Source organism: Canis lupus, chromosome 14, assembly GCF_011100685.1.
Source record: "Canis lupus familiaris isolate Mischka breed German Shepherd chromosome 14, alternate assembly UU_Cfam_GSD_1.0, whole genome shotgun sequence".
Taxonomy (NCBI): Eukaryota; Metazoa; Chordata; class Mammalia; order Carnivora; family Canidae; genus Canis; species Canis lupus.
In genome coordinates this window covers 80,389-97,561 of record NC_049235.1, presented here as the reverse complement: position 1 = coordinate 97,561, position 17,173 = coordinate 80,389, and the positions used below count along the sequence as shown (strand labels likewise).

General features: G+C 52.7%; 1 protein-coding gene across 2 annotated transcripts; it reads right to left on the bottom strand.

Annotated features, from left to right (window-relative positions):
• Positions 1-546: 546 nt before the first annotated feature.
• LOC119874502 (synaptosomal-associated protein 47-like) lies at positions 547-16,180 on the bottom strand. Of its 2 annotated transcripts, none has more exons than XM_038556398.1 (3): positions 12,633-13,298; positions 11,374-11,498; positions 547-1,066 (listed from the first exon to the last, which is right to left on the bottom strand). In XM_038556398.1, the coding sequence occupies exons 1-3, from the start codon at positions 12,850-12,852 to the stop codon at positions 920-922; spliced, it is 492 nt and encodes a 163-aa protein (XP_038412326.1). In that variant the 5' UTR covers positions 12,853-13,298; the 3' UTR covers positions 547-919. The 2 variants fall into 2 exon arrangements, with proteins under 2 accessions (XP_038412326.1, XP_038412327.1); XM_038556399.1 differs by lacking the exon at positions 12,633-13,298 and adding an exon at positions 16,030-16,180 and having other exon boundaries at positions 551-1,066.
• Positions 16,181-17,173: the final 993 nt, after the last annotated feature.

Below are 17,173 nucleotides of genomic sequence, written 5' to 3'. Positions count from 1 at the left end.
AAGACACCCAAAACTAAGCAAAAAGCAGCATGACTGCACATCTTCAAAATATATTCTAAACCATGATTTCTCTTTTGTTTCTGGATAGAACTAGAGCAGTTAAAGAAAAAAAAATCAACACTTTTTAAAAGAGGTGCAGTATGTATTATTTTCACACTTGGCTACAAACTGGACAAGAATATTCTAGGTGTTCACAGAAAGACCTACAGACGTACTGGAGGTCACAGTAAAGCAAAAGACATAGGCCCGTCTTCCAGAGAAGAATGGAACGAAGTGACATGAGAGGGGCCCATGCAGAGCAGCCCACAGAGGTGAGGCAGATTCAAAAATCAGCACATTTCTTTCACAGAGTTTTTAAATTGCCCTTTTACACCTAGCAAGAACAGAGAAAGAATGAAAATTCAGCTAGTGGGGGATGCTGGCCATGCAAAGCCGCCACTGGTGCAGCCAGCTGTGCGGGTAAGAGCCTTCCTGTTACTGTGGACCCTCTGAAGGGCTCCAGTAGGAAGGGGGAGCCGAGGCCTGGGGGGAGCAGGGGAACTGGGACCTGAGGGGAACGGGGGAGCAGGGGAGCTGGGGCCTGTGGGGAGTAGGGGAACAGGGGAGCAGGGACCTGGGGCCTGGGGGGAGTGGGGGAGCAGGGCCACCATGGCAGGGGCTTGGGGGGACTTGCTGGATCTGCAGGCAGACCTCCCTCTCCTGGAGCTCCCCCTTCCCTGCCTGTATTATGGCAGGAATCACATCACAGCAGCCCTGCACCCTGAGGCAAGCCCACAGCTCCTGGCACAGGGCCTCCAACTACTAACTGGCCCCTGGGACGACTTCCCAGATTTTTATGTAGGAAGCATGCAAGTGTTGAGGACAAAGTCCTCAGGGAAGCCACTGTCATCAGAACCAGTCACCTCTCTGCTTTCCAGTCCTAGGTCAGTTTCTTCGTACGTTGGTTATGCTTGTCAATGGTTAAGGTGGTCCGGTCAATGGCTGCGGTGATGCCGTCCAGGACGTCATCCTGCCTCTCCAGCTCCGTCTCAGTGTCCAGTGCGAGACTCTTCAGCTTCCTCAGGATCTGCAAGAGCAGCATACATGGCAGGAGGGGCTGCCTTCTCTTAAGCTCTCAAAAATAGACACTATTTCTTTCCATCACTTTTGCAGTACTTAGGAAATTCTGTGAGTCAGTGGGGATGACAAACCCTCTGCCCTCCAATCCCGGGTTTGGGTCTCAGCTCTGCTGCTGACCAGCACTGACCCCCAGGGCTGCGGAGCCTGCCCTCTGGCCAGCTCCAGCCCCCTCCCTCCTGACGATGCCCCGGGGCACTGCTGTTCCAGCCACATAGCAGGGGAGGGCTGGCTCAGGGCACAACCAGGCTCCGGCTCTGACCAACCACTGTCTCTATTACCTGTATGCACCCACTAAGCCAAATCCCTTTCTTCCTGTTTGAAACATTTCACAGATACATACAAATAGCCCGAGGCCTGGAGCAGCCTCAAAGCACAGTCCGTGGGGCCCCTGTAAAAAGAGGTGGGCTGGCCTGGAAGCATAGGCCCCAGGGCTCTGGGAGGCCAACATCTTTGGGACTCATGTCACATGTCAAAACGTCTCATACGCTGGTAAGAGCAGCCACTTTACTGCAATCCTACTGAGGCCACTTGCATTGAGAAATGTGCTTTAACTACATGCATGGTGAGCCTGCATTTAAAAATTTAGTATCCTCAAGGTAACAACAAAAAGGAAAGATTTTAAGAGAGATCTTAATGACCAACTACTTGCAATAAATGTTAATACCTCTTTTAGGGAAAGTTTCAGATCACTGGTTAGGTCAGGACAAAGGAACTGCAGAACATGAATCATCAGAGGAGCCCGGGGCCTGTTCCCCATGTCAAAGGCCTCTGTCCCTTAGGGACGGATGTCAGTGTGGGCAGCCTGGGTGAGCATGAGAAGGGCCCCAGATCTAACTTTACTGGCACCACACCACGCCGCACACAGAGATCACTGTCGCAGGCACAGCCAGGGACACTGCAGCCTGAGACCTACGGTCATCATGGAGACCACACAGCACCCCAGGGGAAGGCGTGACACTCCCTATGCATTCACACAAAGTGACCCTGTGCTGCCCACCCTGTGAGAGAGCTGCTTCATCGGATACAGGAGGAATGGAAGGGAGGAGGCAGGGAGGTGGCTTGGAGTGTAGTAAGATCAACTCCTTCCTCAGGAATGGTGAGGCTGCAATGAGCTCACAAATGTGAACAAGCTGTGAAAACTATAAAGTGGGATGTGAGGCGCCCCCGCCAAGTCCTGGAAGGGCTCCGCTGCAGGAGGGACCCGGTGGTGAGGAGCGCTAGGGCCATCTGCAGTCACAGGCGCTCCTGACATAGGCAGGACTTACCCCCCATATCTCTGCACACAAGCATCATCCCTGGGAGCTCCGTCTAGGCGCGGAGGAACAAATCCTGACCAAAGGTCGCAGGCTCAGACACCAGCCTTTTGCACCCTCTGGGAGCCGCTGAGTCACTGGAAAAATTGGACGGAGCTCTGGAAAGTATACTGTGGGGTCAGTCAGCTCTGAGGGACGGGCTAGATGACCTAATACAGGAGGTCTTTTCCATCGCGTTCCTATGACCTCATATGGCTGAGGCCCAAACAGCATAATAAACAGTCGCTGCTCACCATCACCACCGTGTGAGGCAGGTCCTCGCGCTCCGTCTTCTCTGCTCAATGACCCCTCCCAGTTGGCCTGTACTTTCAGTGTTCTAATGAGGTTGCTCCAGCAGGTACATTCACATTATGGCCCTGAGGAGACTGGCCTTGGCCACATGTTTGGTTATACCTGACTTCACACTCATGAGTGGTACCTCCACCCCCCTGCCTTGTGCTGGGCAATGAGGCCACATGCACTGTCCACCACCTCCATGTCCTTGTCAACCATGTAGTGTCCTTCAGAACCACCTGGCTCTGAACTGTGAGCAGTCACCACCATAGCTGTGTGGATGGCCGGGTGCAGCCTCGCCACAAGGCAACAGATGCTTCCTTCAGAGCGGGGCATCCACTGTCCTGTCCTGTTCTGAGACTCACACCACAGATAGAAAATCAGGACATGGGGCCAGAGAAGAAAGTAAAACCTGTCCTGAGCCTAGATGACAAGCACCACTGGTGATGCTGTGGCACCTGTGTGAATACCCATACCCATACGCTGGCCTGGGGACATGACACTGGGGGTAGAAGTGCATATCCACGCAGCTGTTTCCTGGTTTCTCATCCACAGTCATCCCTAATGAGGGCATGTAATGTCTCTGTGAACCCTTGCACTAACTGTTGCACACACGGGGCTGAGAGACATGTGCAAGACCCCGGGCTCTGCAGCGAGTGTGCACTGTGTGGCCCTGGTGTGATGAGCTCGTGGACGACAGGTGTCACAGTACCAGTGACACTGACAGGAACTCCACACATTCCTTAGAAAGGCAAAAGGGCCCTTGCCAGGGATCAGCAAGCCATTCAAAGAGCCGTGAGAGGAGGGCACCAGCCCCAGGCCTGCTCTTGGAGCCCTGAGACGCTATGGCAAAGGTCCCACATAAGGAGGGCCACACCTGTGACTTTAAATTTTTTAATGCTCACATTTTCAACAGTAGAAACAGTAAGCATTTTTTTATTTAAGTAATCTCTACATCCTGATATGTGGCTTGAATTCACGACCCCAAGATCAAGAGTCACAGGCTCCTCCAACTGAGCCATTCAGGTGCCCTATAAAAAATGGTGCTATTAATTTGAACGCATCCTGTTTAACTCAATTCAATAAAAATATTATCATTTCAAAATAGAATCAATATAACGAATTATTAACAAGATATGGTCTTCTATTATGTGAAGTTGTAGCAAGCTGCTGAGTGGTATCCTCACAGCACATCTCCACACCCTCCCCCTGAGCACCGTCCCCCATGCCAGCCCCTGTGTGGGCATCTCCCCTCCCTATCATGGCAGCAGCAGCGGGAGGAGTCTGTGCCTCCTATGCAGAGATAACAGACACACAACTTACTTCGTGAGCAAGACCAACTGATGTGCCTATGCAAGTTGAGCATTTTATGGAGTCTATTGTGTAAACACGGGCTCGTTCCTGTTGAACTGTCTGATTCTGAAAATGTCTCACCGAGACCCCTCCTCTGTGGCCTGTGGAGAGCCCGGCTGACCCGCCAAAACTGCGCTTGAAATGAATACTACAAAAACACGTGTGATCTGCGTAGCTACCAAGTCTGCAAAGAAAATCACCGAGCAAGTCTTCAAAGTAGGAACCTCAAGTCCTGGTCCAGTGTTTTTCTCTTTAAGGAATGAATGAGAGAAATTAAATGCCATCATGTGCATGCCATATAACACGGGGTGGAAAGAATGGGGAACAGGAAGTCTGGCCAGACCTTCACACAGTTGTTACTTCTGCGGCCCAGGATGACAAGCTGTCTAGTCATCGGTGTGTCTTGCCGCCAGCCTCTGAACTATCAGCTGGCTGTCCCTGGGCTCTGCCTCAAGCCCCTGCCACACCAGTAAGTCAGCCCGGTGACCAGCCATCTCTGCAAGCACGTCCACCCGACACAGAAACTGTCCAACTGAGCTGAGGAGAAAGTGACTTTTATAAACTCCAAAGAAATACACAGGCACAGGTGAGACACAAATGTGTGCCGGCATGGTCCGGAATACTCAGCGATCTGCAGCCCGGAGGGGCAGAGGTGCTCAACTGTGTCTGCACAGCAAGCTCCGTTCTCCACGGGCAGGGTGCAGGTGTGTCCGTGACCCGGGCTGGCAGTAGGAGGCACCACGTGCTCCCCAGGACACAGCAGACATCACTACGTTCTCCTCTGCTCTGGCCACATGCCCTGACAGCTTCTACCTCCTGGCACCACAGATCTTGGGACAGCAGCACAGATACGAGCAGAGACGGACATGTTTCCACCTTGTTTATAAAAACGGAAAAACAGCTCATCCAGCAGAGGAGGTCCGCTGACCAAAGCAGATGCATCTCCATGTATGCACCTCACAGCAGCCATCAAGATGTGGGAAGCAGGGGGTCGGAGGCCCAGCTCTGCTGCGAGCTGTGCCACCAGGACCCCAGGGCGCCCAGCCTTGTGGAATCACTGCATAATGGCAGCAGGGGAGTGGCGGTGCACGGAAGCATGGGCCTTGATGTGTCCAAAACATCTTTTATGTACTGGTGGCCTCATGTAGGGTCTGAAAGAAAAGAATGTTTGGTTGTTCTTCATGATAAAGCTCCAGGATTCTGAGTATTACTGTATTAATACGAAGCACCTAAAGTGAGGTTAGTATTAGCTAGACTGTCTGCCCTGATCTTGTTATTAAGCTGACTCACTGAAAAACTGTGAATTTTCTTGCAGTGAGAAATTAGCAACCATTTAAGAACAGAGCTGGGATAAATCAAGCTGTCTGCAACTCCAAATAGTTCTTCCAGTTGGGGCCATTAATATGCTATAGAGAAGGTAAAGAGGGAAAAATTGGCTTCCAGCACAGCCACAGCTCTGGAGGCTGTAAAGAACATTCTAGGCTACAATCTGTCACATTCAGCACATACAGACCACCCCCACGTCCCACCCTGTCCCTTCTGCTGCATTCCTTGAGGCCCCAAGGGCTATCTGTGGATAGCAGCACAGGATTCTTTTCTAGGGAGGCCCCCACCACGGTCCCCACCTCAAGATCTGCAGCCTAACTGCGAGACCCTGAGAGCCCTCACTCACAGTTGGCTGATCAGCCTCCAGGGGCCTCTCTAACTCAAGGTCCAGTCAGGGCACATGCACGTGAGGACCCACAGTGCTGTAGGGGGACCCTGGAAACCAGCCCACTATCAGGTCACGATGGGATCCAAATAGGGCTCAGCCCAGAACACAAGCAAATAGAGGTAAAGGCCTAAAACCCACACATCGCATTGAAAGAAATTAAAGACAACCTAAATAATGAGGGATGTGCTGTGCTCCTGGATGGCAGGACAACAAGACGCCCCTAAGTTACCTACACATTCAATGCAGTATCAAATTTCCAGCAGCCTTTTATTCCCCCAGAAACAGAAAAACGGATGCTCAAATCCATATGGAATTGCATGGAGCCCTGAAGAGCCAGAGCAATCCTGAAAAAGAAGAATGAAGCTAGAGGACTCACTTCCCCACATCCGTGCCGTCAGGAGCATAAAATGGTATGGCCGTTATGGAAAAGAGTTTGGCAGCTCATCAAAAATCTACACCTAGAATTATCCCGTGACCGAGCAATTGCACGCCTAGCTAGCATATGCCCCCAAGGAGCAGACACAGACCCACACAGATTCTTGTGTGAATGTTCAGAGCAGCACCACGTACTGCAGGCACAGATGAATGGACACACAAACTGTCGGCCATCCACTCAGCTGTGAAAAGGAAACACAGATGAGCTCTGAAAACACAGTGCAAAGCGAGGGGGGCCAGCATGGAAGGACACACACATGACAGAGCAAGGACTGGAGGGGCCAGCACGGGGCTGGCGCTGCAGGGGACTGTCTGGGGGCAGTGGCACTGCAGGGCACTCTGCGCATGATCAGTGCCACTGAACTACACACTGAGAGTGGGCGAGATGGCAACGTTTACACCATATACATTCCCTACAATAAAAAACAGCCAGGCAACTCAGTAATAAACGACCAAACCCCCTAACACGGCAGGGGCATGTCTAGGCTGACTGAGAAGACGGGAAAGCGTCGTCTGCCCCTGGCCCTGGTGCTCCTCTGTCTGCACAGCACAGCAGCTGCCCTGGGAGATGCTCACTCAGACGCTGGCACGTCTGGAATCCTGTCAATGGACAAGACCCCGGGTTCCTTATCCGGCATTCCCGCCCTGTTCATGTTTCCGAGACAGCGGAGGGGGCAGAAAGCATCTGCACCGCCCAGGTCTGTCCTTTCTGAGTGCGGGTGAGGGGCCCTGCCAGCCCCACCTGAGCCACCACTGCCACAGACAGCATGGGCCAGCTCTTGACTGGGGCCACAGCCAACGTGTGAGAGCGCAATGGGCTGTCTAGGATCCCAGAGGAGAGCACGAAGGGCACGTGAAGCCACAGAGAGGCTGGAGAGGGGGTCCACAGTGGCAGCTCATGTTTGCCAGTGATGCAGTTCACCAGCAGAGTGTACAGAAAACCCATGGATAATACATAAGGTGGGGCATGACATTCTCCTGTGAGTCAGCTTTCCTGTCACTGTGCTCATTTGTGCAGCAGGTGGAGGGTTCTAGGGTCCCTCCTGCCCAGAGCCCTTGCTGTCCAGAGGCGGGGGCCAGGGCCAGGGCAGGCGTGCAGCCCACCCGGGACTGTGGGGCCAAGAGCAGGGCCGCACCAGTGCCAGGACCAGACGGCCCAGCTAGGGCAGGTCCCCTGATAGACGTTTGCTCCCCGAAATGTCACCTGCCATGGATGTGAGAAGTTACTCAGCACCTCTTTCCTGGTACCAAGTCCCTTCTGCTGGTTTAACAGATGACATAGGCTTGATGTATTCAGGAAGCTTTGTTAATAATTTACAAAGTAACAGATGCCCAACTGGGCCTAAGTGATGGCCAGTGTTTGCACTGGTATCAGGCCAGGAAAACAATAGCATATAACCCCCCCGCTGTGGGAACCCTGACCTGCACCCCAGTCCACACTCTGCACGCCCTGCTGTGGGAACTGTAACCTGTGCCCCAGTCCACACGGGGCACCCCCACTGTGGGAACCGTGACCTGCACCCCAGTCCACACAGGGTACTCCCACTGTGGGAACCGCGGTCCACATGCTGCACCCCCCTGCTGTGGGAACCGTGACCTAAGTCCCACCCAGTTCACACACTGCACCCCCTGCTGTGGGAACCGTGACCTGCGCCCCAGTCCACACGCCGCACCCCCACTATGGAAAAGGTCAGCAGCCCCTAAGGGGAGCCCCTTGGCAGTGCTCACTATTCATCCTGGTCTTGGGTGGGGAGAGGGGGGAAAGGTCAGGATGGACAGTCTGGGGAGCAGGGTGACTGATGGAACCTCAAACTGCATGGACCTGGCAGTGGACACAGATCTGGTGACAAACAAGCAGCAGCTCGAGCGAGGAGAGGTCAGCACCTCAGATGGGAGCCACGGTTCAGGGCGCTCTGCCAAACCTATCCCAGTGAATCTGCTTCCTGGCCTGGCTGCTGCCACCACAGGCCCTCCCCATGGACAGTGGACGCCGCAGTGAGGGCTGCTCCGGGGCCCACGTGCAGTGGTAGTTGGCACAGGGTGCAGAACCCTTCTGTCCTGGGGCAACCACACCAGCCGCGTCTCTCAGCATCCACTGTGGGCTAAGTCACCGAGACCCATTTCCACGTAAGGACGGTAATCGCATCTGCCACAGAAACCACAGCTGAACGGGAGGAGTGGTTCTCGCATTTCTGTTTTCCCCAGAAATTTACCTCATTCCTACTTACGCTGGGGCTTCAGCTACACAGCTAAGAATTCTCTAAATAGGAAACATGTGTTTTACCTCCAGAAAACGTTCTCTGGTGGACCCAGGGTGCCTGCAGGGAGAAGGACCGGTGGCTGGTGTGAAGCCCTGCTCTTCCGCAGCGGCTCTCCCCAGGCTCACCACTCAAGGGTCACCACGTCCCCACCCTGTGGCCAACGTCCTGACTCAGCACAGCAGCTGCTGTTCCCAGCACGGACACCACAGGGCTCACTAAGCTGCTGATGATGCTCAGGACCAACCCCACAGACATGCTCTCACGTGGAAGGTGGGTGAGGAAGCTCATTCCATTCCCAGCTGCTGGCATCTTCATCATGACCTCTACCATCTTGGCTTCTAGGGCAGAGGCTGCTGGTGTGAAACTGGAAGGGCCTTCTCACACTACATGGCCATCACCAGAATTAACATAAAATCCCTACATTTCCCATCAAAAAGCTGTGTCCCTGTCTTGGTCTTGACACAGCGGCAGGACAGCTTCACACGAGGGTGGGAGAAGGGTCTCAGATCCCAGCAGCCTGAGGTGTGTGGGCTCGCATCCATTCTCAAGAGAATGGGAGTGTTTCCTTATAGGATGGGGGTTTCTCAAGTCCTGAAGCCATATTCTGGAGTCAATATGTGCATCAAAAACCTCAGTCGGTAACCTGCAGCATTTGCTGGTCGCAGCTAGAAAGCAGCATTTCCGTGGTCATTACTCAAAGTGACTAAGTTAGACCCAGGGAAAGAGTGACAAATCATGCATATTTAAAATATCCCATAGCAAAGATGAGCACTTTTTTTCCAGAAAGGAAATGGCCAAGTTTAAAGGAGGCTATGCCTAGGCTGACATGTCAGTAAGCCTTTTTCTTTATTTTTTTTATTTTTTTATTTTTTTTAATTCTTTTTATTTTATTTTTTTAAATTTTTTTTTAAATTTTATTTATTATTTATGATAGTCACACACACAGAGAGAGAGAGAGAGAGAGAGAGGCAAAGACATAGGCAGAGGGAGAAGCAGGCTCCATGCACCGGGAGCCCGACGTGGGATTCGATCCCGGGTCTCCAGGATCGCGCCCTGGGCCAAAGGCAGGCGCCAAACCGCTGCGCCACCCAGGGATCCCAGCCTTTTTCTTTAAAAACAGGTTTGAAAGACAAATGGTCTTCCTATGTGCCCTGGTGGAAGTGTGTGGTGCCAGGGATGACACAACCTCTTTAGACCAGAGCCTGGATATGACTAAACTTCGAGCTATGAACCAGGGAAACTGAGTCAGGAAGAAGCAAACCAAAATCTCCACAGAGAAACAACTGAGTTTTTGCTACAAAAAGACTGTGAAGGTAACGGAAAGGACAGAGGGAAGCTATGTAGTGAGAAGCACTTTGCTGAGCAGCTGGAACAGGCCTCATACGGTTGTGAGCTGAACACACACACACACACACACACACACACACACACACATTCTCTCTCTCACAAACCAACAAGCACATCTCCCTGAATGAGACAATGGATTCTGACAAACCAAGGCTAGCGCAGCATAGCATGAGGGCTTTTAACAGCTTTTATGTTCTAAAGAAGTGCACTGAGATGCTGATGAACAAGGTGACACTCGGTATCTGCTTCAAAACTACTCAAAAATAAAAGGAAAAAACACTGTACTGTCCAGCAATAACACAGGAAGACAATTTAAAAGTATTTCTAGCAAATGTTGTTTAAATTTCTACTTCCCGGACAAAAAGTGGCAAGAATCTGGTGGCAAGCCCTTGAGAGCATTGGGATGAGTGAGTACTCTCAGTTGTATGTGCACCTGTGGAGTCATGCACACGTTGACATGTACAGACACACACAGACACACGCACACACAGCACACAGACACATGCACAGGATGTGCACATGCAGACATGCACACACGCAGACATGCACACACAGCACATAGACACACGCACAGGACAGGCACACACAGAAATGCAGACACGCAAACACTGCACACAGACACACACATAGGACGTGCACACAGATGCATAGACATGTACACACAGCACACACATGCACAAGACACAGATGCAGGCATGCACAGACACATGCAAACAGCACACAAACATGCACAGGATATGCACACAGACATGCTCAGACAAGCACAGTACACACACGGCACACACAAACACAGTACATGCACACATGGCACATAGACACAACACACACACACACAGAAAAACATGCACACGTGGCACACACAACATACATACACACAGTACATGCACACACTGGGACACCCAGTACATTCACACACCAGCAGACACATAGATACATGCAGAATACACGCACACATGAAGACATAGATAAGCACACCAATAGCACACACGTGTATACATGGATGGTATCATAGCACACATGAACACACAGTACATGTACACAGAGCACATGTACATAAAATGCACTTATAAGTCACAACACACAAATGTACACAGATGGGTCTCATAGCACATACACAGTACATGTACATCTCATGTACACATCTCAGGCACAGTACATCTCATAACACATACAGGGCACCACACGCACAGCACACACATGTACACACGAGTACATGTACCACACATATGCACGCATGTATATGCACAGAAAGCCCATATGAGCTTGCATATCCTGCACACACACACAGCCCACATGTATACTTGCACGTGTACATGTACAACAGGCAGAGCAGCCAGCAGGCGGGCTGTGCGCACGGAGTGTCTGTGTGCCACGGAACACAGGGACTCAGAATGGGCACCGCTCTTTCCTTTCTCCAGCTACTGGAGCAGACAGAGCTCGGGGGCACAGTGACAGGCCCCTGCAGAAGAGAGGCCAGCATCACCCAGCGAGGAGCTATGGGCAGGCAGAGGAAGCATGTCACATGCAGGGACCATGTGGTGCCGGGAGTGCACATTACCTGTCTCAGTTCCTGGGCGTCCCCCTCAGAGACGAGCGGCTCGCTCCTCTGCAGCTGAAGTGACGGGCCCTCCTGGCTCCCTGAGCAGGGCTCGTGGGGCATGGCACGGTCCATCAGTCCAGACGCTGGAATGGAAAGTCAAACAGCAGTGACATCTTCCAGGAGGTGCGAACAACGCACGAACATGCAGAACCTCACAGGGAGTGATGTTTAAGACCATCAGCTCTCTCTGGGCTGGCAGCTGTGGTGGGTCCATCTTCCTGAGCTCTGCTGTGTGGAGCTGGGCTGGGGGCTGCCTGGGCTCACTGGGACCCTGGCCCAAGCTGCCTCCTTACCCTGCTCTGGTTAGAGAGTGCACCACTGACAATGTCCCAGGTCTGGCTGTGTATTTGGTCTCTCAGGAAAGGGCTACACATGGGGAGTATCCAACAGGCCACTTGCGGAACCTGGTGAAACGCACATAAAACATGGTCCTGGAAACTGCGGCACCATCTCGTCAGCCCACAGAGCGCTGCGGTTCCCCAGAGCACAGGAAATGGCCGGCTGGCTCGGCCAAGCAAAGCTGGTGGTGTGGCCACTTTGGGGTGGGGGTGGGGGGGTGAGTCAGAGTGCTAAACGTGGCTGGGCCCTGCTCAGGGGTGTTCCCAGCACCCGCACCTGGGCAGGCTCCTGGAAGAGCAGAAGGGCAGCCTGGAGATGCAGTGATATTCAAGAGGCCCTGCATGCCCCCCACTGCATGCCACCGTCCTTTATTTAGAGAGCTGACATTCACCAAACCCTGGCACCACAGGGTCCAGGGAAGGGCATCAGTTAGGTCTACTGCCTGTTCTTCCCCATATTACAAGGCCCCTCGGATACACAGCATGGTCACGTTCATGTATCAGGATGCTGGAAAGCAGACAGCATTTGGATGAGAATCCACTGTTTGGATGCCAGCACCAACTCCTCAGAACGCGTCTCCGCTTCTGTGGAACAGGAGGCACAGAAGGGCCAACAGGATCCTGGACGTGGGGACCCTGGAGGCGGTGAGCAGAGGCTCCTTCGAGCAGAGCAGCCTGATGAATGCACTGTCAGGAAGGGAAGGGGCCCAGCTAGCCATCCCCAGCATATACCAACTGCACAAGCCCCTCCTTCTGGGGCACAGACCAGCCACCTCCAACACATACAGAAATACCCTCTCTTCTCAGTCCTCGAAGTAATCCTTACGAAGTGATACTCCCCAAGGGGTGCCTGGCTAAGCAAAGGGAGCGTGGCCTCACCCAGGATAAACGCAGGCTGCTGTGGGGACGAGAGAGGCTTCTCAAGGTCCTGCAGAGGAGAGCATTCGGGAAGCAGTGGGCGGGCACCCACGCAGAGCGCCTGTGAGGACTGCACCCCACGGAGACCCGCCACACCCGCAGCTGCATCCAGGAGCCCTACCTGTCTTACCAAAGCCCTTACTGTATACCATGCACACAGATGTCTGCTTTTCTCGTTCATTCTTCAAAAACAATAAAAGCTGGTTGCAACCAATCAAACTGATCTCACAACCTGTGTTCTAAAATCTCCAAAGTCTCATCCTATTCCAGCTTCTAAGGGATTTAATTAGTAAGGAACTTTCCACAGCATGCAACTGTTTGGCCTTACGTGATCTAAAGTGTCACAACTAAAATGTTACATAAGGAAAGGTACCGCAGAAGTTCCGCCTGCAGTAGAAGCCGTCAGAGCTAGCTGGAAGCTATGACGGCAGAAATAGCAAACATGTGCCACCAGCTATTATTAGTCTTACAGGCCAATCCATGCACACGTTAGCAAGTCATTGGTGCTGATGTGATGACAAACAGTGGTCTCCTCACTCAGCCCAGAACCTCCTCCTTCCTTGGTGTCCACTCCACTCCACTGTCTCGTGGACTCCTGTTCTACCACCCTGGCACGCTGTCCCCAGCCAACTGGCTCTGCCCACTCTGCACCCCGCCCCCCGGAATACATCACATACACGGATGTCCTCCACTCTGCCATTCCATCAGCAGCAACTTTCGCTCACATGTCCTGGCATCATTTAGCTTGCACAGCTTTGGTATCAACGTGTTGCACCCCACAGCTTCTCTGATGCCAGCGCCCACCCTTGTGCTCCTTCAGCACCGCTCTGGTTTCCATTCCAATACCCCTATGTTCGGGAGGGACATACTGACATTTTTTAAATGTTAAACAAACGGGGTTTTACTTAACTAGAAAGCCAAAATAGCGAATTTCTCAGTACGGAACACACTAAGTCAGGGGTGTCGGTTATGACATGTTGCAGGGTCAGCAGGATCACGCCTAGCACAGAGCTCGGCACCCTGGGTGCTCTGTGTTGAGCCCTGACCCACTGACTCAGTTTCTTCAATGCCTTGAAATATCTTCGAAAAAGAATCAACTTCAGTATACAATGGTTCTGCCTCTAAAGTCATCACTTACCACAGTTAAACAAAATCAGCACAAATTGTTCCAGCTTCAAGGGAACTTAGGGATGATTTCACTTTCCAGGAACGACAGCTGGGCTGGTATGGGCAGCTGCGGACTCCAGCCCCCTGACGTACAGACGCAGACCCTGGCCTCAGATCCCGGCCTCACTGGGGATTCAGAGCAAGAACCACCGGCCCTGCCCCAAGAACAGAAGAACCCCTCCAAGCCCATCTGGCCACGGGCAGATTTTCCTCCTTGTCCCTGGGACCCAAAAGCCTCATCAGTGACACAGGGAAGGAAACACCTACTCTACACAGGGACAGCCCCAGAAGCATACACAACTGGGGTGGGAAGCCCTACAAACATCACAAAATGCCCACGCCCTTCACAGAGCTGAGAGCTGAAACGGAGAGCAAGTAAGCAATCCCAACTGCCTACAGCCAAAGCCACTTACTGGCAAATGTTCAAACCTACACAGTGCACAGCGTGGACCTGGGGCTCCTGGAAAGAGATCAAGTGTGTGAGAGCCACACAGCTCCCAGGGGGTCGGCTGGGGTCAAGGGGTGCCCATTTCTAAGTACCCAATGGAGGTCTGCGAGTGGTCAGTGTGGTGCCTGCGTCCTAGTGACCATGCGGGTGGGGGGTGTGCCTGTGGTCAGTGTGGTGCCACGTCCTGGCACTGAACTCCACTGTCTGAAGCCCAAGTCTTCAATGAGTAGTCCTGCACTGGGTATCAGTGCCCCAGACATGTATTACTGTCTCACAGACGTGTGGCCCTGGATGCCCGGGCCTCTTCTGGGTGCTGGAGACGTGGTCATGAAGAGACAACTTGTGTCTGGTGAGGACAGAGCGCATGCCCCAGTGTGAAAGCACAACAGCCAACCAGAGGGTAGCAGTGCCGAGAGCAAGTGTAGGGCAGGTAACTGGAGGTCTCTTAATCAGGGGGCCAGAGAAGGCTTCTCTCAGAATATGGCAGTCAGCAAACAACAGAGACAAAAATAAGTACCAAAAAGATAAAAGGCCACGCGTGGGCTATGCTCTGAAGTCATCTTCCTGAAACCCATTACCCCAGGACCCTGAGAAAACACGGGTGAAGCACAACTGGGAGACATAGGAAACCTCGGCAGCACTCCTACAGGCCGTCAAGACCGTCAGGGCCAGGGGGGCCCAGGGAGTCGCCCCCCAGCACGAGGGTTCCAGATGCGGTTCTGGACAGTGAGTGCGAGAGAACCTGGACAGAACTGAGACTTCACAGAGTGATGCTGTATGCACACATGCGTGTGCGCTGTGACGATGAGAATGGCAAGGCAGGGGAATATCGGGGTCTGTACCAGCCTCCTAGCTCCTCCTCATGTCTGAAATACTCCAGGACGTAAAGAGTCCTTTAAAGATGCTGTGTGAACACACATGGACTCTGCATGGCTTCGCCCCAGGGGGCATTCCCTGTGTCATTCCCCACCCCCGAAGCCCAGGAGACCGCTGTGGCTGGCTGCTGGCTGGGCCACCGGCACTTCACATGACTGTGGAGGTCTCTGGAAAGTTCTTCCAGACAGGGACTCCAGGCAAACATGGGTGCTGTGGTGACGCTGCCACCTGCTGGTCACCCGTTCTACCAACACTGCTCCTGGAGAAGAGGAGTACATTTCTGAGATGTCAAGTCATGGTTTCCACCTCCACTGCTTCTGTACTTTCCACCCTGGGACAGTGAAAACACAGGTGCTGGCAAACACCATCAGGGGCGACAGAGAGGGCTGCCCAGGCCTCCTGCAGAGGTCCCAGCAAGCCAGACATGGTGCTGCTCACAAGCCCACATGCTGGCCTCTTCCCCAGCTCCCCTCTGCATAAACTCCTTGGGATGGGGTGGCCTCACCACGGGAGGACGGCCCCTCTTGCTCCGTGCAGACGCAGACCTCCTGCGGGAACCCAGCCAGAGGCTGAAGTGGGCTGAGCGCAGGATGAAAACCCATATGTCATCCTGGTTGTGGTTCCACTCATTCCACACACACAGTCCCTGACTGTGACAGGCGAGGCCACACACCCCGTCATGCGAGCCACCCCGAATCTAGGTGTTGCTGGGAAGGTGTCTGCAGAGGTGGTGGAGGCCCAGCCCCAGCTGACTTTAGGTGAGGGAAACTGTCTGTGGCTTCCCTGAGGAAGAAGACATTCGGCCTGTGGTCAGCAGCCTTGGCCTGTACCCTTCCTGAGGGCGGGCCCTGCGGAGTCTGTACTCACCTAGCTTCCTGCAGCCAGACGACGGCCACAGAGGCCCTGGCATGCACCTCCTTTTCCCCTCCAGCCCTGTCTGCACCTGGACACGTGGGGTCAGGGCCCAGCAAGCCTCTTCTCCCCTGCACAGTGCCACACTCTGTGCCACGTGTGCTCACAGCTGCCCCCTACATGGGACATTCTGTGCCATGCCCCTTCTCTGAAACCACCAGGCGGAGCTCCATGAGAACAGGGACTGTGGGTGCCTGGCACTACGCCTGGCGCAGGGAGTTCTGGTTCAGCAGCAGCAGAAGCAATGGCTGGAGGCACTCTGCATTGGGACCCAGAAGCCCTGAGTCTCTTCCTCCCACTGCCTGGCCCCTCCCACAGGAAAACAGCAGTGTGGGGGCAAGGGGTGGCCAACGGCCTGACCTGCTCAGAGTCTTAGGCTCGTGGCATTGCCCACCCTTCTCAGTCCTGCCTTGAGAGAGGGGCCAAAGAAAAATCTGGAAATGCTAAGGAAATAAGTTTTTAAATGAAGTTTTTACATTTTGGTGCTTATGGGACCAGATCTATCTTCAGGTATATTTCTTTTGAAACTTGAAGCCATCTAGAAATGTTCATGTGTTAGGGAAACAGGTTACATATTAGTGCTGAAATCAATCACTTCAGAGCAAAAAGAAACCAGAACCGTAACAAACACTTCTCTAACTGTAACAGATGTCCGGCAATCAAAGTTAATAAGAAGAGACTACTAGGCTGTTAGAAAAATCATTATAATGCAGACACAGGTCACCTATAATGCTAGCATTAAGAAATATGGTATTTTATGACTTTGGGATTTCTTTAGCTGGGCTCTAAAACAAACTTAATAGGAAAAATGCTAGATTAGACCATAGCAAAATTAAGGATTTCTGTAACGGAGAATGACGGTCTGGCAGAGGTACTGGTAGCCTCTAGAGCCAAGAAAGGATGCAAACCTACATGTGAGGAGCTCCTACAAATCACAAAAAATAAACAGCACAGTAGAAAACAACAACAACAACAACAACAACAAAGCCACACAATCCACAGAGAAAAATGTGTGAAGCCAGAAAGCAAATAAGGAGCGTCAGATGTTCCACATCACAATCAATGATAGACATGAAAATAAAGGCACCAGCGAGATGCT

Coding starts and splice junctions, on each gene's coding strand:
- LOC119874502 (XM_038556398.1), bottom strand. CDS start 12,852: ATGAACGAGAAAAGCAGACATCTGTGTGCATGGTATACAGTAAGGGCT. Junction 11,499..12,632: donor GCAGCCTGCGTTTATCCTGG/GTGAGGCCACGC, acceptor TTTCCATTCCAG/CGTCTGGACTGATGGACCGT. Junction 1,067..11,373: donor ACGCCCAGGAACTGAGACAG/GTAATGTGCACT, acceptor CTGCTCTTGCAG/ATCCTGAGGAAGCTGAAGAG.